The 27,051-nt window shown below is 36.1% G+C and overlaps 1 protein-coding gene across 5 annotated transcripts in view; it reads left to right on the top strand.

The window, feature by feature from the left end:
* SWT1 (SWT1 RNA endoribonuclease homolog) overlaps window positions 1-27,051 on the top strand; it is a 101,566-nt gene that overhangs the window by 50,358 nt on the left and 24,157 nt on the right. For all 5 annotated transcript variants that reach the window (XM_032862629.1, XM_032862630.1, XM_032862628.1 and 2 more), the window contains exons 15-16: window positions 802-989; window positions 6,102-6,233. In XM_032862629.1, coding sequence (XP_032718520.1) covers window positions 802-989; window positions 6,102-6,233 — 320 coding nt within the window. The remainder of the gene's footprint in view (window positions 1-801; window positions 990-6,101; window positions 6,234-27,051) is intronic.

The following is a 27,051-nucleotide window of genomic DNA, read 5'->3' as shown; positions in this document are numbered from 1 at the left end:
ATGCCTTACTGCTCTTACATTGTAATACATGATACATTCAGTGTGTTGCCTTCAAATAAAACTGTGTCTTTACATTCCTCTGGAGCAGTAAATCAAGGAGGTTTGATCTATTTTTGCCTTATGGACACTTTATATTTCTATTATTTGTGCAATTATTCTCGTAGACATCTAAATTTAAAAAATCTTAGAGTCTCCTTCATTTCCTGAATCTAGATTTTGGCTGAATCTTTTAAAATTTTTTCTTGTGTACATTTTTTTTTCTTTTTCTTCTTCTGTCTTTTCAACCTAATTCAAGTTCTCAGGACTAGTCTACTGGATTATTTCAGTAGCCTTCTAGACAGTCTCCTTGCCTCTCGAGAAACCTTCAGTAGCTTCTTCAATGGCAAAAGGTTTACATTCTTTTTTTTTTTTTTTTTTAATAATAATCCATTCTTGTTAATGGATCATAGGATACTTGGAGGCTTGATTCCACATGTTTATCATTGTATCCTAAGTGTTCTCTGTCTTGTTCAGTACCATATGTGTAGAAGGGTTCAAATAGTATTCTTAAATTGATATTAGCATGTTAGCTAAGAAAGGTCACTATAATATATACATTGGAACTATTTGATATAAATGGAAAAGGAAAAATATATATATATTTTAGCTCTGATGCTTTTCTGGAATATTCTGTACATAATAAAGGACAAAGAATAGTCAACACTTCTTGGAAACCTAGAACACTGTAAGCACAATTGGCGTTGTTTCTCTCACTTCCTAGTGAAGGACAAGCTGAAATTTGTGTAATTCTTATTTCCCCAGGTCAAGGCAAAACTTAAGCAAAATCCTTCAGAAACTTCAGTGGGTAAAAAGCAAGAAGATACTTCTTTGATGAAGTCTAATAACCAAGAAATCACCATTTTCTCAGATTCTCATCTTCTGCAACCCAACAGGCATCAAGAAATCTGGTCTATCCTAGAGAATGTTTGGATTACATTATATCAGAACAGGTACTAAATTTCCAAGAATTTTTGAATTCTAGGCTTTTCCGTCGTTACTGTTATTCATTGAACAGTTAGTGATTGGGTTATGAGTTTAATGTATTAGATTATCTAACTGAGGGCCTTTTATCAAATTGGTGCCTTAGAAACAGTGATGCTTAAATAAGGGTGCAATCAGATTTATCTTAAGTGTTTTAAAAATACATATGCCTAGGCCCTATCCCTAGAAATTCTGACTTGATAGGACTGAGGTGACACTGAGATAGTTCATTAAAAAAAAAAAAATCTCTATAGGTGATTCGGATGTGAAACCTTCATGACAAGTATTTCCCATGTATGTCAGAACCAATAAAATCCACCTAGATTGGCTAAACAAATTAGCAGGACACAAAGCCTTAATGACATTTAAGATAATCTAAGAAAAGGTCATCTCGTGTAAGACTTTCTAAAAAGAAAGATAAATACTTAGATTTAAAAGGAAGAAATGCTTTTATTCCTTTGATACCCATGAAAGCATACTCTGTTCTTGGTAAAATGAAAAGATAGAGACCATTTGTGAGTAGTTCTTTAAATGCTGCTGGAGTAGCTTAAAAAAATAATTTAAAATAACTTCTTTTAAAGTAGGCCAACCTTCGCTCCTCTACTTTTTCCCAAGCCCATAATCTTTATATGATTTATATATATATTATATATTTGCGGGTCATACTGAAAGCTTTTTAGTATGATTTTTGTACAAGGGCCCAGTATCACTGTTATTTTGGATTAAGATCATCTGTCATTTCCTCTGTCAGGAAATGGGCAGCAAAGTAATATGAGCACTCTTTTTAAACATCTTTTCTCTCTTATAACACTGTAGACCCATTTTTAGTCCTTGTCTACAATTATAAGTTCTTTCAAACAAATGCGTAGTTTGTCACACTCAAGAAATACCAATACCTACCATGTAAGCTGAAGAAAACAATACTTAAAACTTTGTGTTTTCATGTAATGCATTTGTATTTTCATATCTTTGTTTTGTCCAGTCTTAACATATTGGAAATGTTTTGGCTAATCAGATATTCTTGTTAGCAGGAAGTTACCCCATATACTAGGCAAAGATTATCACTTTCAGAATAAAATAGATTAAAGCCATTTCTAAGATATTTTAATCTTCTTTTCATTTAGAAAATATTTCTAAATGAAATTTCCTTTATTATGTAAAAAAAATTTTTGTTTAGAAAATAAAATTTTCATTTTAGAAAAATTCAAATATTCAAAATTTGAATACCTTATTTGTCTTAGAATTGACCTATAATATACATACATTTGTGTTGGAGTTCCAGGTAAATTCTGTATAATAAATCAACTTTACTTTGTAGTGTTTCAGTAATTCATGAAAAATTCTTATATTGCTGTATCAGTGCATAGTTCTTAAGCCTGCTTCCTTGCTTCTCATGCCTGATTGTGTACCAGAGTCACTGTAAAACTTTTCAATATATTCATGCTTGAGCCCTTCATTGAGAGCTGCTCATTTGAAGGTTGAGTAGTGAGAAGGGAGGCAAGATGGCAGAGGAATCGGGGACCTCATTTTGTCTGGTGCCCTGAATTTATCTGGATATCTACCAAACCATCCCGAACACTCATGAAATCAGCCTGAGATGTAAGAATATATATCTGGAGCTCTACAAGCAGAAAAACTCCACCGGGCCTGAGTAGTGGCATCTGACTGCTCCGATTTTTCCTAGGGTGCATCCTGCCTGGGTCATGGTTGATATTTTGGACTCTGTACATTCCCTCAACATCCCTCACCAGATTGACTAGGAGGAACAACTCCCAACAAAGAAAAGAACCAGAGACAGTGGCCTCTGCCACAGACTTAATGGATATGGATATAAGCAAGATGTCAGAAATAGACTTCAGAGTAACACTTATAAAGTCACTATCTAGGCTTGAGAAAAGTATTAGCGACAATATAGAATCTCTGAGGGCAGGAATGAGAGGTAATCACGCCAAACTTAAAAATGCTATGAAGGAGATGCAGTCTAAACTGGATGCTCTGACTGCCAGGGTACATGAGAAAGCAGAACGAATTAGTGGTCGAGAAGATAAGATGATAGAAAGGAAGCAAGTCAAGGAGGATAGGGATAAACAACTAGAAGCCCATGAGAACAGAGTTAGAGAGATCAATGATGTCATGAAATGTTCCAAAGTCAGAATTATTTGGATCCTTGAAGGTTTGGAGAGAGAGAGAGAGAGAGGACTAGACGGTGTACTTGAGAAAATCATAGCTGAGAACTTCCCTAATCTGGGGAAGGAAATAAGAATTCTTGTCCAAGAGGCAGAGAGTATCCCTCCCAAGATCAGTAAAAATAGACAATTGCTCTGGTATATAATAGTAAAACTTGCTAATCTTAGAGCCAAGGCAGCTATCCTGAGAGCAACCAGGGGGAAGAGATTTCTTAACCTATGGCGGGAGGAACATCAGAATAATGTCCGACCTGTCCACAGAGACCTGGCAAGCCAGAAAGGGCTGGAAAGACATTATCAGGGTACTAAATGAGAAGAACTTGCAACCAAGAGTACTGTCATTCACAACAGATGGAGAGACAACAAGCTTCCAGGACAGGCAGAAAATGAAAGAATATGTGACCACCAAACCAGCCCTGCAGGAAACAATAAAAGGGGGGGTTCTATAAAAGAAGAAAGACCTCCAAGAATATAATAGACCAGAAATTTACAGAGACAATCTATAGAAACAGGGCCTTTATAGGAAACGGGCTTTACAGGCAATATGATGGCACTACATTGATACTTTCCAGTAGTTACTCTCAACGTGAATGGCCTAAATGCTTCCCTGAAATGGCCTGGTGTTGAAGATTGGATACAAAGACAGGACCCATCCATATGCAGTCTACCAGAGGTTTATTTGAAACCTAAAGACACCTCCAGATTGAAAGTGAGGACGGAGAATCATTTATCATGAAGGTGTAGTAGGCTACTAGTGTTTCAGAATACTTTTTTTTTTTTTAAGATTTTATTTATTTATTTGGTAGAGATTACAAGTAGTCAGAGAGGCAGGCAGAGAGAGAGAGAGAGAGGAAGCAGGCTCCCCGTTGAGCAGAGAGCCCGATGCGGGGCTCGATCCCAGGACCCTGAGATCATGACCTGAGCTGAAGGCAGAGGCCTCAACCCACTGAGCCACCCAGGGGCCCCCAGAATACTTTTTCTTTTAGAAAGGTCAAACTGTACTTATTAACCGTTGTATTTCTTCAGATTTCCTAAGTTTTCCCTTTTGCAGACTTGTCAAAATGCTTTACCCCTTTCATACATGTAGGAATGTGGAAAAACAATTTTATGGTTCCTCAGTACATTAAATGTGCCATCATCATATAACCCTGCAGTTCCACTCTTAGATATATACCTAAAAGAACTGAACACAAGTGTTCAAACAGAAACATGTGCATGAATGTTCACAACTATTTACAATAGCTAAAGTGGAAACAGTCCTATGTGTATCAACAGATGAGTGGATACACGAAATGTGGTGTCTCATAAAATGGGTATATCCATAAAATGGAATGTTACACAGCTATAAGGAAGTATCCATACACAATATGGTGTGAATGAATTAAAAAACATGCTAAATGAAGGAAGCCAGACACAAAAGGTCACATGGCATATGATTTCACTTATATTAAATATCCACAACAGGTCAATCTGTAGAAATAGAAAATAATTAGTGGTTACCAGGAACTGCGGGGAGGGAGGAATGGTGGTGAGTGCTTAATGAATACAGGGTTTCCTTTTGGTGTGGTGAAGATGTTCTATGAGTAGATAGTGGTGATGGTTGCAGACACTGTGGATGTATCAAATGCCACAGAATTGTATACTTTAAAATGTTAAAATGGTAATTTTATGTTTTTTTTTTCACCATAATTATTTTAAAAAATGCTTTGGAAAGTACTGTGAAGTAAGAAACTTCCCTTGAATGCTACTACCTAAAGGTAACCAGTAGTTAACATGGTTATTCTCATGTATACCCAGCTGTATTTTAAAGCATGGTTATTAGTTTTCTAGGGCAGCCATAGCAAATTACCACAAACTAGGTGGTTTAAAATAACAGAGGTTTATTTGTTCACGGTTCTGGGAACTGTAAAGTCTGAAATCCATGTGTCTGTCTGCAGGGTTGATTCTTTTGGGAAGTTCTACAAAATATTTCAGATAAAGTCACATTCTGAGGCTCTGGGTGAATGTGAATTTCAGGGGCATACTCATCAATCCAGTAGAGCATATATTTTGATTTTTTTTTTAAGATTTTATTTATTTATTTGATAGACAGAGATCACAAGTAGGCAGAGAGGCAGGCAGAGAGAGAGGAGGAAGCAGGCTCCCTGCTGAGCAGAGAGCCCGATGTGGGGCTTGATCCCAAGACCCCGAGATCATGACCTGAGCTGAAGGCAGAGGTTTAACCCTCTGAGCCACCCAGGCGCCCCTATTTTGACTTTTTTATATGGTGGTGGTTATGTTCTCTAAATAAATTTTGTATACCTTTATTTTTCTATCTTCTAGATGGCGTAAGCATTATTTTAGTAGTTCTTTGGTATTTCATCAGGTGGCTAATTCACTATTTACTTAACACTTTTTACATCATGGCACATGTAGGTGATTACTAATTGTTGACCAGTTGCAAGTTATTATTAATGTGCTAGATTTCTAAAATTGGAATTACCAGAGTAAGGTGTATGGATATTTAAAACTTCTAGTTTCAGGAAACATGTGTATCTGATGTCTTTTTTTTCCTTCATCCTTATGTACGGGAGCACTGTTAGTATTTATGGATTGATTTGAATGCAGATTATCAGTATTCTGTGTCTTATGGGCTCTTGATAAGAAATATTATTCCCACAGCTTGTAAGTATTACTTTAGATTAGACACACATAGTTGTTACTCTGGATCCTTTGCATGAATGGTAGCCTGGACATTCATAAGTCATTGTCCCTTATTTCTAATTTAATTCAATCAGGATTATGAGAGAGGAGTCATAAATATTACCTCATTTTATATATTAGAAATGGAAATGCTTGAATTACAATACATGTGCATGTATACGTATGAGTATCTTTTCTTTTTGTCTATTTTAGCATGGATGTATTTCAAAGATTGGGCTCAAATGCAGCTTTAACTTCTTCAAAAATAGCATCATTTGAAGAAGCATATGTATCTCTTCAAAAGTTAATGGCAGCTGTGAAAGATATTCTTGAAGGAATTCAGAGGTAAACACTAATTAATTTTAAAATTTCATTTATTACTTTTCTCTTTCTTCCAGGTTTATGGGCCTTTTCAGAGGTTCTGGGAGCCTTCCAAAAAATTTTATAAACTAATGACTTTTAGGCTTACTTTTTCTCTCTCCCTCGTAAAGAGTCCCTATTTAGAGTCTGGACCACTAGAATGTTTCTAGTTTTTCCTTTGTAGAAAAAATATACCAGGTTGTAAGCTTCATAAAGAACCTTATTTTCATTATTGTGCAACTTTAGCTCCGAAAACAGTGCCTGGCATATAATGGGCACTCAGTAATTCCTTGTTGAATAAATATATGTGTAGGTAATTGTCACTACCCTTTAAAAACAAATACATGTTAATATTTGTTAACATGATTGATTTCCTCAAATACAGTCTCATAGGACCGCAGACTGAAAAAGTCTGTGAAGCAGCATAGTCTTATAATGCTTTGAGACTTATATGTATGTGATTATTTTAAATATTTGTGTGGAGCACATAGAAACCGTAGAGCCGGAAAGCTGTAGAATGAACCAGACATCACCTTTATAGAATAAAGTCAGATGTTTTCTTTTGTGACAGTAAAGAATACTGTATTTAATCTTGAAAGTTTTTTTTGTTTTGTTTGTTTGTTTGTTTTTTTTAAAGATTTATTTATTTATTTATTTGACAGAGAGATCACAACTAGACAGAGAGGCAGGCAGAGAGAGAGAGAGAGGGAAGCAGGCTCCCTGCTGAGCAGAGAGCCTGATGGGGGACTCGATTCCAGGAACCTGAGATCATGACCTGAGCCGAAGGCAGCGGCTTAACCCACTGAGCCACCCAGGTGCCCGATCTTGAAAGTTTTTGAATACATACCAAAATTGCTTGACCTGAGTTAAATATGCAGCTTGCTCACAGAAGACTATTGTTCCTTATAAATTAAAAACCAAAAACCAAAGAAATAAAACTGATTTGATTTGATTTGATTATGTCCAAACTTTAAAAACTTGGATTTTTGAAACAACCGTAATTTTTAAGCTTTTTTCCCCCTTTTCTCTTAAGGGTTTTTGGAAACTTCATCTCATTGTTCACACACACACTCTTTTTACTCCTTTTTGGATCACAGTTGGGCTAAATGATTCTTAGAATAGCTTTTTGGTGTTCTTAAGTTGCTAATGAATTGAAGATGTGGCAGATCCCAAGGCAAGTGAAATTTATCATCTCTCAGTGGAAATAATAAGGGAATACTAAATAAGAGTAGCTTTATGAGGGAGAAATAGTTAATTTTTAATTTTAGTTATATATTTTCATATTCTAGGTTGCATTAAAGCCATTCTTGACACAACCTTTTCTCCAGAAAGTAGGGCTAGCAATCTGTATTCAGTTACTCATACAAGGCTCTGGGGAATCCAAATTAGATTCAATCTCTGACTTCAAAGAGGTTGTTTGTAGAAAGAGTATAAACAGTCACAATACAACAGATAATTGCAATGGAATTGTTAATATTCTAATAGGAAAATATGCAGTGGAGGGAGGGAGTGTTTGCCAATAGATGAGGTTGGTGGTGAATGTCTTGTAGGCCACTCAAAGCAATTTCTACTTTATCCCATAGGCTAGCATTGCACACATTTAGGTCTGTTAATTATGTCCCTGGACAGAAGTGTTTCTGATCCAAAAATTTTTGGCGATACTGCACACTACACTATGCTCTTGGAAAATCACTGTATGCCCATTTACGTATTGATGGGTTTTATAAACTTTTTTAATTTTAGGGGCTTTAAACATACAGGTGTCTGGATGCCCCATGCCAGAGACTCTGATGTAATTGGTCTAAGTGTGTACCTGGCTAACAGATTTTTAAACCTTCAGCAGGTGATCCTAATGTGTAGTCAAGGTTGAGAACCACTAGACAATATTCTGTGTAGTCACAGAATTGACATCCTCGTCTCCACCCGGAACTTGTTACAAATCCAAATTCTCAAATACCTGCCAGACCCTCCTGAATCAGAAACTCATCATAGACTGAGCACCACTGGTATCATGTCAAGCCAGAGTGGAAAAGTTATAGCATGTACTACTTCCATAAGCTGTATTTAAAGAAATAAATATTTGAATTTTAAGGCTGATAGAATTTTGTGATTCTTTCGTCTAAGGACACAACACCTCCAGAAATAAGAAAATATTAGCGGCCCTGTTACCTTTTTGCATGTTAACCTGGGGCCATAAATTGTCTTGAGCCTTGGTATTCATCTGTAAACCTTATATAATAATATAGTATATATATATTATATATAATATAATAATATAAACCTAATACAGTAATACCTTTCCAGAACTTTTCACAAAGTTACTGTGCTTTGAAAGTCAGGTGTTGATATAATTAACCAAACCAGTTAGTTACTTGTTGGGGAACTTGTTAAAAATGCAGAGTTCTAGTTCTAGTGAAATCACAGTATCTGTAGATATTTCATAGAGGGAGGGAAATTGTATTTTTAACAAGCATTCCAGAGGATTTATATGCAGGTGGTGGGGGACCACAGTAAGGAAACAAATTCAAATTCTTATAGTAAATATATTAGAACTATTTTGCCACCAGTAGAGGGCATTGTGAATAAAAAAAGTTGCTCATTTCAGCATTCATTAATCTACAGGAAATTACTAACATCGCCAGGTTTTTCTTTTTGAAGCCCTTCAGACAATAGGCATTTAAATCAAAATGTAATAGAAGTTAATAATTATGTTATTTTGTTAAGTGTGTATGTAGTCTTAAAATCTTTTAAGAAACAGTCATGTTCAACTCAGTTAAATTTTTGGGGGGGTGGCTAACTATGGGTAGATTTTTAAATTTTTTAAACATTGAAAAATACGCCCAACTTTGTAGCGACTGCATATTATTAGCATTTTCTGATACTTGTTAAACTGGAATAGTTTCATTTGATTTTGAGATACATACTCATTGAATATAGCTCAACTCTTGTTTTTATCATAGCAGATTATGTGTGTTGTTACATTGGGAATCAATAACAAGGTGACCTGTTAACCCAGTCTTTTCATTAAAGAAGTACATGAAAATGTGTTTATTAAACTAAGAGTTTGGGCTTCTAGTTCCAGACTTATCCCTTTGACTTTAGACCTGTTACGTCCCCTTTTTAAGCTGGTCTCTTTCCTTATGAAATGAGAATCCTGATACCTTCTTAGCAGAATGAGATAATGTATGTGAAAATACTTTGTAATCTATAACATAAGTGTTAGTTTTTGTTTTCTTCTTAAAGCTGATATGTTATACTTGAAATGTTGAAATGTTTAAACATGACTGTGGTAAATCAGGGTAGAAAACGTTGGTGGAGCAGTTGTCCACACAGTTATACAATTGGGAGCAGAATACCTGAGTTTGCAAAAGTTGAAAAAGAGGTGGGAATATTGCTGATGATTATACTTTCTACACACTTCTTCCTGGTGGGAGAGGGAATTTAATATATTTGCTCTTGGTTTAGAAATTGCTTTTCTCTTTCTCATCTCTGCTTTTTGTGTATATAGGAGTAATCTGAGCACTTTTGTTAATGGCCTCTTTATCTGATCACTGGAGAACCAGAGTCCGTACTCTTTCCATGTAGACAAAAGTGCATTAAGGTTTTTTTGTTGTTGTTGGTGGTGGTGTTTTGTTTTTTATTTAGATTTGTACTATCTACTTTCATTTTATACTTCAGTAAACATCATCAGGTTACTCTCAAGATCACAAAAACCTTTTTGCTTAGTAATTAAAGACTACTAAGGTTCATTTGGAGTGAAAAATTAATTGGGGAGTCATATGACAAATTCTAAAGAGAAGTTCTGCTTGTATAGTAATAAAAAATGTTATATATCTGTGTGTTTCAACTGGCATCTCTACAAAGTTAAGTAAATAGGTCATATAATCCAACTCCAAAGCATACTGTAAATGTGGTGTGTAGATTGACTTGAAAGCTAATACTCAAAACAACAATGACAATGTTTTATGGAGGTTTTTGTGTCTCTGAAGTAGATGATGAGCTGCCTGGTTTGGAAGCAGGGAAGAAAGTGAAAAGAGAATGTAGGAAATTGCACTCTGCCTAAATTTTGTAATCGTGTTTGTGTGTTTCATCGTTATAAAAGAAACTTGAAATTATTTTTAAAAAACAGAAAAATAGTAGCATTTTGAATCTAAAAATATAAGTAGATCATTCCTAAATGTGCATATTCATCTTAACACTTGATTTAACATGTAAAACTGTACTTCTCTGTTAATTTAATGAACTCTAGATTCCTTGCTCAGGTAGCTTTAGATGAAATTTGAAATAATGAATCTTTTCTTAGTTTCGTATTTTGAATCATATGCAGAGGTGGGAGAGGGAGTTACTATTCCTTGTAAGTAACTTGCCACATTTTAGAGGGGATATGTTTTTATATGTAAGGGTATCTCTTGTTTAAGTAACATTTTCTTCCTAACTGTCATATTTGCTTTGGTTGTTTTTAAATGAGGATTAATTGAGTGTTAACTGATGCATTGGGCTTGGTCATATTCTGGATGGGTTTCATGCCTCATCATAGAATATGATTTTGGAAAATGAGACTTGTGCTTGGATTTAGGAAAGGGAAGATGATTAATTTTTATCATCTTTAAATGCTTTAATCTTCAAAACTTCAATAACCTCTGTTACAGTCCTGTGGCTTTGGTTTGAAATACTTTGTAGAATTGTTTTTCTTTTCTTTTCTTTTCTTTTTTAAAATATTATTTATTTGACAGAGAGAGAGACAAGGAGAGAGGGAACACAAGCAGGGGAAGTGGGAGAGGGAGAAGCAGGCTTCTTGCTGAGCAGGGAGCTGGATGTGGGGCTCTATCCCAGGATCCTGGGATCCTGATGTGAGCTGAAGGCAGACACGTAACAACTGAGTCACCCAGGCTCCCTATAGAGCTGTTTTTCTAAAGCACAATAGTAGTCATGAAGTTTAGGATTTTTTTTTGGTGTGTCATTTACATGTATTTTTATCTTATTAAGCCTCTAAAAATGAATCTTCCCATTGCTGTCTTATGACATGTTTCGCCTAAGAGCAAAACAAGTACTGGTATAACCATCCATGATTCCTGTGCAAAGGAATCCTATAATCACAGCTTTTCAGATCTGCTAGTGGTTTAGTCACTTCAAAGAAGGTGGAGTTTGCATTTGCGAAAATATTTTGTTAACTTCATAGTGCATGTTTTGGTAGCCGGCCTCTTGAGGTGTTTTAGAAAGGGTATTTAGAAAAGGTCATCCTTCAGTTGACACAAGGACAACAATGTTTAGGCTGTTTTACAGATCAAGCTAATCACTGAAACAGGTTCCAGTTAGAGACACGTGTAGATTATAAAAACAGTAAGAAGTGGCTTTTCAATATCTTGACTCATTGCAGTATGCAAGTAGTTCAGCCGTTGATAAAAAAAATTGTCCTTATCTAGGGTGGAGAAGTTTGTTCATGGTTAGCTCTGACCTACTTTCTTTGAGGCTTGGCCTTTCTACCCTTAGATCATTGGACTGTACGTCCCCCCCCACCCCCGGTAGTTCACACAACTCCCCAGGTATCACTGGACCTCTTTATCAGAGGTACTCTTTGCGTACCCCTTGTCCTGTCCAAAACCAAAAGTATCAGTTGCTGTGTTGCATAAGAGAAAATAATACAACCTATGAATTAAAAATGAAAGGACCTACTTCCTTTACCCTCCATGCCATCATTTGTACACAACTTTATTATAATTTATTTTCTAATCAGCTCCCTGAGATTGTGAACAGCTTTAGGGCAGAAACTTTGCCTACTTTTGTTTGTCTTACTTTTGTATATCTGGGTCTATACCCAGATCACAACTATACATAATAAATGGGGGAGAAAAGTATCAAATGAGCTTTTTATGGTCTTTCTGGTGAAGGGAAACTTCTTTAGGGCTAAATACTACTAATAGTACTATGTTATGACATTCAATGAATAGGCAGTGTCAAGGTTTTAAAAGTGATAGGAGTGCAAGCTAAGGAAGGGTAAAAAATAAGAAAGTCAGGAGGAAGGAGAACAACTGGAAGGAGGAGATTGAGGAGATAATAAAAAGGTATTTATCTCTAGAACAGATGATGGAACCCTCAGTAATTTGCTCACATGGCTGGAAGGAAAGATAGGAGCTAATGGGAGGGATTGGAATTCAGGGAATATATGCAAATATTTCTTATATAAGACATAGGTAATGGGGTCACTTGGGTAGCTCAGTCAGTTAACTATGGGACCCTTGATTTTGGCTCAGGTCATTGTCTCAGGGTCGTGAGATTGAGCCCCAGGTTGGGCACTGTGCTGGGCGTGGAACCTCCTTAATATTCTCTTTCTAACCTCTCTGTCTGCCCCTCCCGCTGTGTGCTCTCTAAAAAAAAAAAAAAAACCAAAACCCACCAAAAAAACACACAACAGATGGTTATTTAATAAGTAAAAGCTTTTTATGATACGTATATTGCAGCTTGATAAATACTGCTCTAACAACATTTATAGCAAGTGTTATATATAATACATAATAAAATTTACATTTGCTGACAAAATATGAGACGTCCACATATAAATCTGACTGAATTACCCAGCTTTAGCTGCTGTTCTTTTAACCTGGCTCTTTAATGCTACTGAGGATAACAGATTTATTTATGCTCAGGACTTAATTTTTAGAATAACTAGATTTTTACATATGTGAAGCTCTTGTCTGTGCCTACCAGGACTTACAATTCAAGAATATGACATAGGGACCTTTATTTTTATTCTGAATATCAGTGGGTTGATGTCATAATTACTCCTTCCATCCCTGAAGCATTTCTAAGTGTCAGTGTTCCCTTCTTCTAATCAATAAAATCCAGGCTTGGGGGTGAGAGTTAAATATTTCCATTGTAAACTCTTTGATCACAGAAGAATTAAGCAATTAAATGTAAAGGCTACTTCTTGAAGATTACAAATATTTTAGTTTGTTTATGTAGTTGTTTTTATTTAAAATCAATATTCTTTTAAATTTGTCTTTTGTTTATAGCTGGTTATTTCTTATTTCTTGATTTGATATTTGATTAAAATTCCCTATTTAAGTCTTATGTTAGGAAATGCAAAAATCAGTTAAAACTACATTTTTCAGTGAAGCAGATGGAGTAAATTGACTAAACCAGTGGGGTTGAGCATTAGTAAGATAAATGAAATAGGGGAAATTAAAGGGGCTGAATAAGGGCTTTTATAGTAATTTTAACTTAAAGAGTAAATATATAGGATAAAGCCAGATGATCAGTTCTGATTCCTTCTCACAGAGTAGTTGTACAAAACGTTTAGAGACTCTATTATTCTCATCTCTTTTGAGAAATATTCTCTTGTGCCTCTAAAGAACTTCTCACTTGGTGGTAGGCCAACCATCTGCTTATTTTAAGAAGTGATGCAATCAATATCCTCAAGGCTACTTAATAATATAAAAGATGTGAGTCTACCTCAGGACAGTATTTTCTACATAGAAGACAATCAATAAATACTTATCTTCTCTTTAAAGAGAGAGAACACAAGCAGTGGGAGCAGCCGGCAGAGGGAGAAACAGGCTCCCCGCTGAGCAAGAAGCCCGATTTGGGACTTGATTCCAGGACCGAGATCATGATGGGAGCTGAAGCCAGGTGCTTAACCAACTGAGCCACCCAGGCATCCCTCAATAAATATTTATTGTATATCAGAAACCCTGGAATTATTTAACATTTTGACCTGCCAGTTCCTATTAATAAGGCATAATAAACCTTCTAGAATCAACAAATACTTACCCTTAATAATAATATAACTGAAACTCTAGGTTGTAAATTTTCCAGTTAATCTTTCTTTTTGCCAACATTAAGCTAATTTACTTTTTGACAGCATGTAGCTATCTATATTTCCCCAACTTAATTGTTGAGCTAAGACAAATTATGAAAATCATCAAAATTATATTTTCTATATTACAGATGGCAATTTATGCAGCTCTTATTTTAAACCCTTTTGATTAAATTTATAGATTAAAAAGTGTGAGTACTTTGGTACACTAGTGGAGCATAAAATAGTGTAAAGAATGTACCCATCAGCCTTCTTCAAAAGGATTTGCATTCATTTACTAGGGTGACTGTTATAAAGAAGTGAATACTACGACCTTTTAGGGGATTGCTAGATACTGGCTCAGAGTTAATGCTAATTCCAGCGACCTAAAATTCCACTGTAGTTGGAGAAATGGTCAGAGAGAACCCAATCCACCTTGACTGATACACAGTAACTACTGGTTTGTTTAAAAACTTGGAGAAAACAAGATTGAAAGTCTGCTGACACAGGTGTCTGGAGAAGAGGTATATAGATGGGCATCTTGTAATGGGCACTGGGTGGGAGGGTGTTTGTGTCCCATGTAAATACACATCAAAGGCTCCCCAATGCAGAGTAAGACTTTGATCAGATGGGCAAGACCAGCTGTCCTATAGATGTCAGTCTCTCCCCAGCCACCCGAGTGTTTGGTCAGTGAGCTCATATACAAAGGGACAATAGCTGCTTCTATAAGATGAGCTCAAAAGTAGGACTTCTGCTCATGAAGGCTGCTCTGGCTACTACCTGTGCTGAGAGCCCAGACTTTCACCAGCAGAAGCAAATGCTAAGCATTCAATAAGGCACCATTCCCTTGGAGATCAGTAAGTCATTTAGTGACAGTGATTTGTCCTCACCAAGAATAGATACTTCTTTTGGGTATGGGTTTGCTTTTCCTCATAGTAGTGATTCTGCCAGCAACTCTGTCTATTGATTTAAGGGTATCTTGGCCACTGCCTTGGTATGCCATTCAACTAAGAAACTAATTTTATGGTGAAAGCGCAGCTACATGGAATTCATTTGTCTTTATCATACGCTAAGGATCTGGCTTTGCAAAACACTGGAGTGACCTATAAGCATGTTATTTACCATAGCAGTGGTGAAGTTCAAGGCTGTTTTCCCCTTAGAATATGTAGGATTCAAGAATTAAGGGGAGTAAGCAGTAATGGTTTCTCTATTAGTGTACCAAATAACTCTTCTCTTGGTAGAAAGTACTGCTTCAGTCATTGCTTAGTCAGGAAAACAGATGTGACTTTAGGTATTTCAAACAGAAAATTTTAATATATATCCTAATACTGTTGAAAGGACTAGAAGAGGAAAAGGGAGATGATGGGCATGTCTGGAGGTGCAAAAAAGAAGAGTTTTTTTTTTTTTTTTTAAAGATTTTATTTATTTATTTGACAGAGATCACAAGCAGGCAGAGAGAGAGGAGGAAGCAGGCTCCCTGCTGAGCAGAGAGCCCGATGCGGGGCTCGATCCCAGGACCCTGAGATCATGACCTGAGCCGAAGGCAGCGGCTTAACCCACTGAGCCACCCAGGCGCCCCAGAAGAGGGTTTTTAATGCATTTTGTAAATATCTTGTATCCTGGTCCCCTTTGTACCGTAGGAACACAATACATGATTAACTGTGACTGTTCAATATTTTCTGCGCAGAAAGAGGCATTCTTCAGTATGTTGCATTCAGTGAAGCTTTAATTGTTATTTTTGCTTTACATTTTTAAGCTTAGGGCAGCCATTTGTCCTCAAAGCAAAACAGAAAATACAACTTATTTTCAATACCTTAATCAGGAATTAGTTCTTTTCATAAATGTATAGATTTCCAGAGAAGTTGCACAGAGATATTTTGTATTATAACTTGAGCCAACATACTTTTCATACCCATGCATTTTCAACTTTCTATTGAAAGTCATTTTAAAGATTTTACCTATTTTATTTTAGAGAGTGAGATTGCGTGAGCGGGGGAGGGAGAGAGAGGAAGAAAGAGAATCTTAAGCAGACTCTGCGTTGAGCTGGATGTGGGGCTCAGTCTCACAACTCTGAGGTCATAATCTGAGCCAAAACCAAGAGTCGAAGGCTTAACTGACTGAGCCACCCAGGCACCCCAAAAGTCACTTCAAATAGAATTCCATGTTCAGGAATGTATTGTCAACTGAACCACCCAGGTGCCTCTGTATTGCCAGTTCTTGAACTTAGATACTTCTGTGATGAAATGACTTGTGGGATGGGACCTAGTCCTTATAGATGTTTATATACCTAGTCCTTATAGATGTCTACACTCTGCCTCAGGTCCGTGTTTTATCTGGGCTCTAGGGTGATTGGTTCCTGCTACTGCTACCTATCTGTCTACCACCAATAGAGCCACTGATCTCTCTTTTCTCTACATGCTGAGATATGAAAACTATTCTTAGTTCAACTAAGATACAGTAAGACTTTATCGAGGGAACCTTCACTAAAAAGCTAATGAACATATGACTAAACAGAAAGAAAAAAAAAGACAAGAGCAGTTTTCTTACATAGTTTCAGTCAAATGTTGTCTGGTGTTATCTCAAAGGCTGGCTGATACGGGGTGTTGCCCAGAACACCAACTGTAGCATCTCCATGTACTTCAACTTCCTCATACGTTGAAGGCTGGTTTCCAAGAGTGTCCAAAAATATTAGGTGAAAGCTATATTTCCTTTAATCCTATAGTGTCATTTTCCCTGTAGTCACAGACCTGCCTAGCTCCAGGGGAAGGGAACGTGGACACTGTTGATAAAAGGAGGAATGTCAGCATTACATTGTAAGAAGGACATGTGGATGAGAGATCTTGTTGTGTGGCCATTTTGGAACACAACAGTTTATATCCCTTCAACTAGCCAAATATACTCATTCCCTCTTCTCAAGACCACCATGTTTTATCCCATTATGAAATTAGCTTAAAATATAGGATCTTATCATTTAAATCAAGTTCAGGTTGGCTGAGACAAGGCTTCTTTGGTGTGACTCCTTGGGTACCATTCTTTTCTGTTTGTACTGTGAACTAAAGAGACAAGTTAGTTGCCGCCATCTCCCAACATAAAACATCAAAACAGGCAAGGATACGTGCTATATAACTTCATATTCAAAATGGGGCTGGGGGAACAAGAGGCTCACAGAATTCTTAGCAATTCTAAAATTGAGCTATGCACATGTTGCCACTTCCTTCGTTAGGCAGGGCTCAGTCCTGCTGCCTGCAAATTATTTACAGATGTTGTTGACTCTGTTCTCTGGGCTCTTGGTTTTGGCCTCTGAACTTTTAACACAAGCTGCAAATGAGGAGCCTTCTCAGCCTGCCTCCTGTTCATAAAAGGTAGGAGAGTCCAAAACCTCTTTTCATTTTTGTATTATCTCTAGCCCATGTAGTCCAAGGAGTGGTACTTGTACTAGAACATTCCTCTAAAACACTGTCTTCTGTGAATCTTACTGGGGTTCACTCCAATAGACAAAAATCACAACCACAAATTTGTTTGAAATAAACACTTGCACTTAAACCCTACTCTGGGTTCCTGCCACTGCTTCAGGGCCCTGCCGTCAATATTTTTGGAAGTCTTGTCTAACAGAATTTGTGAGGCACACTCTTAAGACCCCCAAATAGACCCCCAAAGGGCCATTTGTCTGTCTGGAAAATTCTCCAGGGCACCAGAGGTCTTTCTGAGGTTTCAGCAAAAGGTTTTATGGTAATACTATTACTGTTTTCATCTTTAAACCATGTTTTCCTGCCAGACCTATTAAAGGTAAATACTGAATAATACAGTTATGACCTACTGATAAATTCGGTTGTTACTTTATGAACTCTTGATACACTCTGTGCTTTTGCAACATGTTTCCTAGACTCACCCCTAGATCCTGTCACCATCACCCTCCCCTCTGCATAGGCTCTCCTTTTGTGATCACATCTACTCCCAATCTCCTCATGAACATTATTTCAGTCTTACTCTCTCCTTGGTTCAGTTGTGAGCTTGCTGCCCATCCTCTAACTGGCTAAAACTGAGTTCATCATTTAAATTAGTGCCACGTGACTCCTTTCTGTTTTTGTCTTTATTTCTTTTTTGAAAATTTTCTTGTTATGTTCAGTTAGCCAACATATAGTACATCATTAGTTTTTGATGTAGTGTTCAGTGATTCATTAGTTACGTATAACACCCAGTGCTCATCACAGCATGTGCTCTCCTTAAGGTATAGCATTCTATGTGTCCTTTCGCTTAAATTTGTTCATTGTATGTTCATATTAGTATATGGTTACTGATTGTTGTCTGAGCAGTTCTCTGATTTTTGTTGAACTTTCCAACTGTAATTGTAAGCTTTTCAATTTTTTAGTAATGCTTTCAACATTTGCTTTCAATATTGTGGTGTTATGGTATATCTTCCTGGAGAATTGATCTCCTTTACTTCTAATAATTTTTCCCTTCAGGTTTATTTTGTCATATGTTAATACTGCCAGACCAACTCTCTATTTTCTTTTTTTGCTAGTATTTTCTCTTTATCTCCAACCATTCTAGGTCATTGTTTCTTTAATTAAAAAAATTTTTTTTAACCTAAATTCCATTTAGTTAACATATAATGTATTATTAGTTTTGGGGATAGAGTTCAGTGGCTCATCACTTGCATGTAACACCCCGTGTTCAGTACCTCACATGCCTTTTTTAATTTCCATCCCCTAGTTACTCCACCCCCACCTCCTTTCATTTTTTTTTTTACATGACATAAAGCTACACTTGTTTTTTGATTGATAATAAGTAAAATCTATTTACATAAATATTATTACTGGTATATTTGGACTTATTTCTACCATCATTTTATTTTTTAAGTTTCAAACATGTTTATTAATCCAGAAATACCACCCTACATTTGCAAATGTTGAGATTTTTTTTTTTTAAAGATTTTTATTTATTTATTGAGAGAGAGGCAGTGGGAGAGAGCATGAGCGAGGAGAAGGTCAGAGGGAGAAGCAGACTCCCCGTGGAGCTGGGAGCCCGATGCGGGACTCGATCCTGGGACTCCAGCATCATGACCTGAGCCAAAGGCAGTCGTCCAACCAACTGAGCCACCCAGGTATCCCGCAAATGTTGAGATCTTTAAGGATAAACAATTGTTACAGAAACTATAAGAAAACAGCACAGAAGTGCTTACTCATAGAGGTCGCAGACATAAACCCACAGAATGAAAGAACTAAAACAACAACAGCAAAAAACCTTTCTGAGGACTATACAAATGGATATTTGAGATGAAGGGAGGCTTCTTACTCATCATTGAACTAAAATGTTGGCTTGTGTTCGTCTTATTAAACAAAAACTGTGTTCCCCAAACATCTGTAAGTTCAGCTACTAAAATTCCTTTAAAGATCTTCGTGGGTGGTTCTATAGTAAGGGCCAGCCTGAGGTGCACCAATGTGGGGCTGCACACTGTCACTTTACCTTTTATATTTGTCTTATTTTCCTTTGTCCTTGCTTGCCTTTTATTGGCTTGAACAAGGTGTAATGTTAGTTTTTTCCAGTCCTTCTTTTATCCCACTAGTCTTTGGGAAGTTGCACATTTTATTTCCATTTTCTATTTTTATTTCTGTTGATACCCTTAAACTAATAAATGCATACTTGATTTATAAAGTCTAAAACTATCAGGATTGGGGCACCTGGGTGACTCTCTCAGTCATTAAGCATCTGACTCTTGATTTTAGCTCAGGTTATGATCTCAGGATCATAATACCAAGCATTGGGCTCCTGCTGGGTATGGAGTCTGCTTGGGATTTTCTCTCTCTCCCCCTCTCCCTTTGCACCCCCACCCCCAAGAAAATCAGGATTATTCAGATCCTGAGTAAAACAAGGATCTTAAGAACACTTAACTTCTGATCTCCCTCTCTTGTCTTCTTTATCCTTCCTTCCTTTTTTTTTTTTTTTTTAAGATTTTATTTATTTGACAGAGATCACAAGTAGGCAGAGAAGCAGGCAGAGAGAAAGGAGGAATCAGGCTCCCCGCTGAGCAGAGAGCCCATTGGGGAGTTCGATTCCAAGACCCTGGGATCATAACCTGAGCCGAAGGCAGAGGCTTTAACCCACTGAGCCACCCAGGCGCCCCTTTATCCTTATTTTCTAACACTATAGTTTCACATTGTTTTAAACCATTCCCCAGACTATTTATTATTACATAAAATAGTTTTTGTTTTTAGCCCCGTGATATTTATTAGGTGTTTGGAAATTTCAATGCTTCCTTGATCCTACTCTTTCTTTTAGGTTCAGTTTCCTATTTCATGAAGCAAATTTTTGAGTTGTTCTTTTAGTGAAGACCTAGTAGTGGTAAATGCTCACTTTCTGACTCACAATGTTTTGCTTTCATTCTTAATTGATACTTAGCTCAGTGTGGATTCCAGGCTGACAGTTTTTTCCCTGAGCACACTGAACATAAAATTTCATTATCTTCCATCCTCTTGGAAATGGGAAATTAGCTGTCAGCATATTGCTTTTTCCTAGTAGGTCATCTGTCTTCTTTTTTCTCTGACAGCTTTTAAGATACTCCTCTATAAGTTATATGTTTAGTAATTTTATCTCGATGTCTAGCTTTGGTTTTAATTTTTCTTTTTTAATTTAAATTCAATTAATTAACATGTAGTATATTATTAGTTTAAGAGGTAGAGTTCAGTGATTCATCAGTCTTATATAACACCCAGTGCCTATTAGATCACTTGTCCTCCTAAGGCCCATCACCCAGTTACTCCATCCCCCACTCTCATCCCCTCCAGCAACCCTCAGTTTGTTTCCTAAGAGTTTCTTTTATGGTTTGTCTCCCTCTCTGATTTTGTCTTTTTTTATTTTTACACTGCCTTCCCCTGTGATCCTAGCATAATACACTCTAGTACATCTATGTTATTGCAAATGACAGGACTTCATTTTTTTGATGGCTGAATAATATCCCATTGTGAGTGTGTGTGTACACATATACACACACATCTTCTTTATCCATTCATCTGTCGATGGACATCTGGCCTCTTTCCATAGTTCGGCTATTGTGGACATTGCTGCTATAAACATTGGGGTGCATATGCCCCTTCAGAACATTACATTTGTATCTTTGTGGTAGATACCTAGTAGTGCAATTGCTGGTTAGCTCTGTTTTCCATGTTTTGAGGAACCTCTATATTTGTTTTCCAGAGAAGCTGCCCCACCTTGCATGCCCACCAACAGTGTAAGAGGGTCCCCTTCTTCTGCATCCTCGCCAACATCTGTCATTTCCTGTCTTGTTAATTTTAGTCATGCTGACTATTGTAAGGTGGTATCTCCATTGTAGTTTTGATTTGTATTTCCCTGATGCTGAGTGTTGAGCACTTTTTCATGTGTCTGTTGGCCATTCTTTTTTAGAGAAATGTCTATGTCTTCTGCCCTTTTTTAAACTGGATTATTTGTTTTTTTGGGTGTTGAGTTTTATAAGTTCTTTATAGATTTTGGATACTACCCTTTTATCTGATAAGACATTTGCAAATATCTTCTTCCATTCTACTGGTTGTTTTTTGATTTTGCCAACTGTTTCCTTTGCTGTGCAAAACTTTTTATCTTAATGAGGTCCCAATAGTTCATTTTTGCCTTTGTTTCCCTTGCCTTTGGAGACATGTCTAGCAAGTAGTTGCTGCGGCCCAGGTCAGAGAGGTTGCTGCCTGGGTTCTCCTCTAGAATTTTGTTGGATTCCTGTCTCACATTTAGGTTTCCATCCATTTGAGTCTGTTTTTGTGTATGGTGTAAGCAAATGGTCCAGTTTCATTCTTCTGCATGTGGCTACACAATTTTCCCAACACCATTTGTTGAAGAGACTATCTTTTTTCCTTTGGATATTCTTTTTGGCTTTGTCAAAGATTAGTTGACTATAAAGTTGAGGGTCCATTTCTGGGTTCTCTGTTCTTTTCCACTGATCTATATGTCTATTTTTGTGTCAGTACCATATTGTCTTGATGATTACAGCTTTGATATAGAGCTTGAAGTCTGGCATTGTAATTTCTTGGTTGATCCATTTATTCTTTGGTAGGATGCTCTTTAACCTTCCATGTATTTGAGTTCTTTACAATTTTCTCTCGTGATTGAGTTCCAGTTTCAAAGCATTGTGGTCTGAAAATATGCCGGGGAATGATCCCTGTCTTTTGGTACCAGTTGAGACTTGATTTGTGACCCACTGTGTTATCTGTTCTGGAGAATGTTCCATGTACACTCGAGAAGATTGTGTATTCTGTTGCTTTAGGATGGAATGTTCTGAATATATCTGTGAAGTCCCTCTGGTCCAGTGTGTCATTCAAAGCTTGTGTATCCTTTTTAATCTTCTGCTTAGGTGATCTGTCCATTGTAATAATTGAAGTCACCTATTACTGTATTATTATCAATGTGTTTCTTTAATTTTGTTATTAGTTGGCTTATATAGTTTAGCCATGTTATGCTCCCATGTTAGGGGCATAAATATTTATAATTGTTAGATCTTCTTGTTGGATAGACCCTTTAATTATGATATAGTGTCCTTCCTCATCTCTTATTACAGTCTTTGGTTTTAAATCTAATTTGTCTGATATAAGGATTGTTGCTGCAGATTTCTTTTGATGTCCATTAGCATGATAAATGATTTTCTACCCTTTCACTTTCAAACTGGAGGTGTCTTTAGGTCTAAAACGAGTCTCTTGAAGACAGCATATTGATGGGTTTTGCTTTTTTATCCAGTATAATACCTTGTGTCTTTTGACACAAGGCCCCAAACTTACAAGTTTAGGAATTTTATCAGTTTACTGAAACCTTCTCAGACTCACAGTAATCAAATTGAGAACAAAGTAAGCTGGTATATCAGAATGCCCATTGATTTACCATGAAATTAGTAACTGAACCAAAATATTTATATCCCAGTTGAGTCTTAGAGGAAAGTTTACACTACAAACTAGATTATTGCCATGTTTCGTTGCTGACTCCTGGGGGTATGGGCCGCAAGCTAAAGTAATTTCTCTTCCACTCCAGTGCTTCTTCTGCTACGGTCAGGGTCGGCCATGCCCCTATACAGGGGAATTCTTTTCCTTTAATGTCTTCTTCCAGGTTCTATGCAGACTACTACTTTTTGTTGACTTTGTCAATTCTGGTAGTTATCTCAAAATTTTGAAACACAAGTGGACAGACATCAGTGTTGTTTACATTGCTTTCATTACATTCCTGTTTCCTAAGGATATATCTTGAAGACTTTGATTAGAATGTGATGATCATTAAGTGTCTATCAGCTGTATATTTGCAAACCATATCTTCAGATGAGTATTCGTTGTACAGGTTCTATATATCTAGAGGCATTTTGAGTAGGTTTAAATCACTGCTCTTTTACTTCGTGGACTGACTCCAAAGAGACTGAGATTATGACCATTATATTATTATGCTTAAATGCCAATATAGAAAATACACTGTAGGTAGAGGCTAATGACCCAGATAAAAGGACGTGTGAAAAGTATATGGATACATAGTATATCCATATATATAGTATTGTAACCTTCCTACAAAATTAACAGAAAGCTGTAGTATTTGTCAGTATATTTTTATTGTATGTGTATATATATGTATACATACATATATATGCTTAGCACATACTTAAGTCATATAATCTGTTTCTTTATCTATTGGAATTATATTTTCCTTCTGTAGAATTGTTTTTATAATTAAATTACAAATATACTCATTAAAATTACCTACAAACTCTTCTTGTCCTACCACCAGCTTTAGAAAAAAAGATTTCCAGTAGATCAAATTTTAATTATTAATTGTGGTCAAACTACTCAAAAGTTCCTATATTTAATACTTATATCTAATTAGTATAATTACCTTGCAAAGTTCTTTGTCCCTAAAGGAAAGCTGGAACATACAATTTATCTAATTTTGTTTAATTTAATTTTTTTCTTTTTACCAGTTCTGATTATATATGGTGTTCTTTGAAAATTTAGAGCTGATGGATATCTCCTATTTGCATAGCTGATTTCACCAAATTAACTATAGAAAATATATCATTCTAATTTTACTTGTAATAAATAAAAATAAAATAATAAAAATACAAATAAAATAAATAATAAAATAAAATAAAAAATAAAAAAGGGTACTCTAGGATCTAAGACTTTTTTTTTTTCCCCTGGAGAGTGTTTCTTCATTGTTGATTCAATAAATTTTCACCCAGTTTATCAGTAATACATTTTAAACTATCAGCAAAATCTAGTTTGGTAGTATTGGTTGTCCAGGTACATCATGTATTGAAATCAGAAGAACAGAGCTTTGGGGGGTCAGAATAACAGGAAGTTGAATCCTAGTTCCATCCATTTACTAACTCTATCACCAAGATAGGTTAACGTTTTTGTATCTTTTTCCTGATCTAGATAGTGGAGTTTATAAAAGTTGCTTTATTAAATTACAGAGATTAGAGATAGCATTTGTTCAGTCTGGCACTGGTTAGATGCTAAACAAATTATATTATCCCCAATAATAATGTAACAGCAGCTCATAATAATAACGAAGCCTTCCATCAGTTCTTAGCTTTAGAGAATGTAAAATGAGTTTTTCAAATAATGCTGTAAACAAACATATTCACTTTATGTAATTATTTTTTTAATCTAATTTTTTATTGTGGTAAAATATACCATAAAATTTACCATTGTTATCATTTTAAGTGTACTTAAAAGGGTATTCATGTGGTATTAAATACATTCATAGTGCATAGCCTTCACACTATCCATCTCTCTTTCAGCCATCTCTATAATTGAAACTGGATTCCCATTAACTCCTCATTTCCCCCCTGTAGCCTTTAACAGCCAACATTTTACTGTCTGTGATTTTGACTACACTAAATATATACACAAAAGAATTGAAAACAGGGTCTCAAAGATCATGATCATATGATCATAGCAGCACTAGTCATAATACATAAAACATGGAAACAACTCAAGTGTCCATCAACAGATGAATAGTTAAGCATTATGGCATAATACATACAATGGAATATTATTCAACCTTAAAAAGGAAGGAAATTCTGACAGAGGCTACAGCATGGATAAGCCTTGAGGACATTATGCTAAGTGAAATAAACCATGTAATTATTTTTTAAACTTAATTAATTTTTTTCACACTCTCAAAAACTATTTTAAAGATGATATTAATGTAAAACTCTGTCTTGCCAGCAGGGAACATAATATATTCAGTTCTGTGGGATATAAGTTATGATTTATAAATATCCAAGAATATGCTCTCTCTTCTTTTGGATTTCTAGAATTAGATATTAAACTTGAATATTCTAGCCATCTTTTCCTGCTCTTGAGTCTGTTGCTTTATTTTTTCTAAGTAGGAGGAAAGGTTTGTTTGAATTTTTTAAATTCTAATTGAAAAGTTAGTCCATTTTAGTGCATTGTTTTATTTTTAATTTTAGTCAGATTATTTGGTTAACTTTTATCTTTTTTTTTTTAAGATTTTATTTATTTGTTTGAGAAAGGGATCACAGTTAGGCAGAGAGGCAGGCAGAGAGAGAGGGGGAAGTAGGCTCCCTGCTGAGCAGAGAACCTGACTTGGGGCTCAGTCCCAGGACCCTGAGATCATGACCCGAGTCGAAGGCAGAGGCTCAACCCTCTGAGCCACCCAAGTGCCCATCTTTTATCTTTTTAAAAATTTTGAGTGGATGGGGGCACCTGGGTGGCTTGGTTAAACATCTGACTCTTGATTTCAGCTCAGGTCATGATCTCAGAGTTGTGAGATTGAGTCCCTAGTTGTCTCCTTGCTGGGCATGGGACCTGCTTAGGATTCTCTATCTCCCTCTTCCTCTGCCCATTCCACCTTTAAAAAAAAAAGAAAAAAAAAAGAAAAAAAAAAGAATCAATAGTCTTTCTTTTTTATTAAAGAGATCTATTGATAGTGGCTGAGAGGGAAATGAAATCTGTGTGATTCAGATGAACATGTTGATTATTTAATGCTAATTGCTCATAGATAAGAAAACTCAAAGTGCTTATGTGGTTAAGTGTCAGGACTTCTAGTGAGTCTTGGTTCTGCTTCTAATTCCTCTATAGCTTTGAGAAAGATGTAACAACTACAAAGATTGTATGTTTGAACATATACAAAACAGTTTACCAGAAGCATTTGATAAAAGGCAAATTAAAGAGTTTCTTTGCTTACATTTAGAACTCTTTAATTATTTTTTTTTAAGATTTTACCCATTTATTTGAGAGAGAGAGATTGTATGCATGAGCTGGGGGAGGGGCAGTGGGAGAGGAAGAAGCAGACTCCTCACTGAGCAGGGAGGCTCAGTCCTGGGGCTCAATACCGGGACCCTGAGATCATGACCTGAGCTAAAGGCAGATGCTCAGTCAACTGAGCCACCCAGGTGCCCCTAAAATTCTTTAAAAGAACTTTATATTTCATTTGACTTTAAAAAATCATTTAGAGGCAAGAAGATGGTGGTGCTTATCCTTTTTATTAGTAAAAAAAGCATGGAGTTAAACCAATTGAGATTTAAATATCACCACTCTCTGTAATCTTGGGCAAGTGTTTTGTAACTCTGACCCTTAGTTTTTACATCTGAAAACTGATTTTCATAATAGCTAATATTTATTGACATATGCCAGGAATGTGCTAACCTTCTTAGACACATTATTTTATGTAGTTCACATAGTAACTTTATAGGGTAAATCCTGCTCCATACTCATTTCACAGGTGAAGACCAGAAGTGCAGAAAAGCAGGTGATTTGATCAAGGTCACATAACTAAATTTGTGATACTAAAATAATTAGAGATGATGTTATGTAATATGGATGTAAAGCAGTGTCAGACTCTGAAGTGTTCAGCAAGACGTTATCAATTATTGCTGATGCTGTTCTAAAAGAAACCAAAGTGCATTTGGATCAGATTTGGTCTATAAATAATCTATAAGTTGAGGATTAAATACTATTTCAGATGTCTGATTCCCCAACCTGATTTCAAAATTCTAAGGTGAAATTT

This window comes from Lontra canadensis, unplaced genomic scaffold (genome assembly GCF_010015895.1).
Source record: "Lontra canadensis isolate GAN:19392208 unplaced genomic scaffold, GSC_riverotter_1.0 scaffold24, whole genome shotgun sequence".
Taxonomy (NCBI): Eukaryota; Metazoa; Chordata; class Mammalia; order Carnivora; family Mustelidae; genus Lontra; species Lontra canadensis.
The sequence above is the reverse complement of the archived record's forward strand: the minus strand, read 5'-3'. Positions and strand labels throughout refer to the sequence as shown.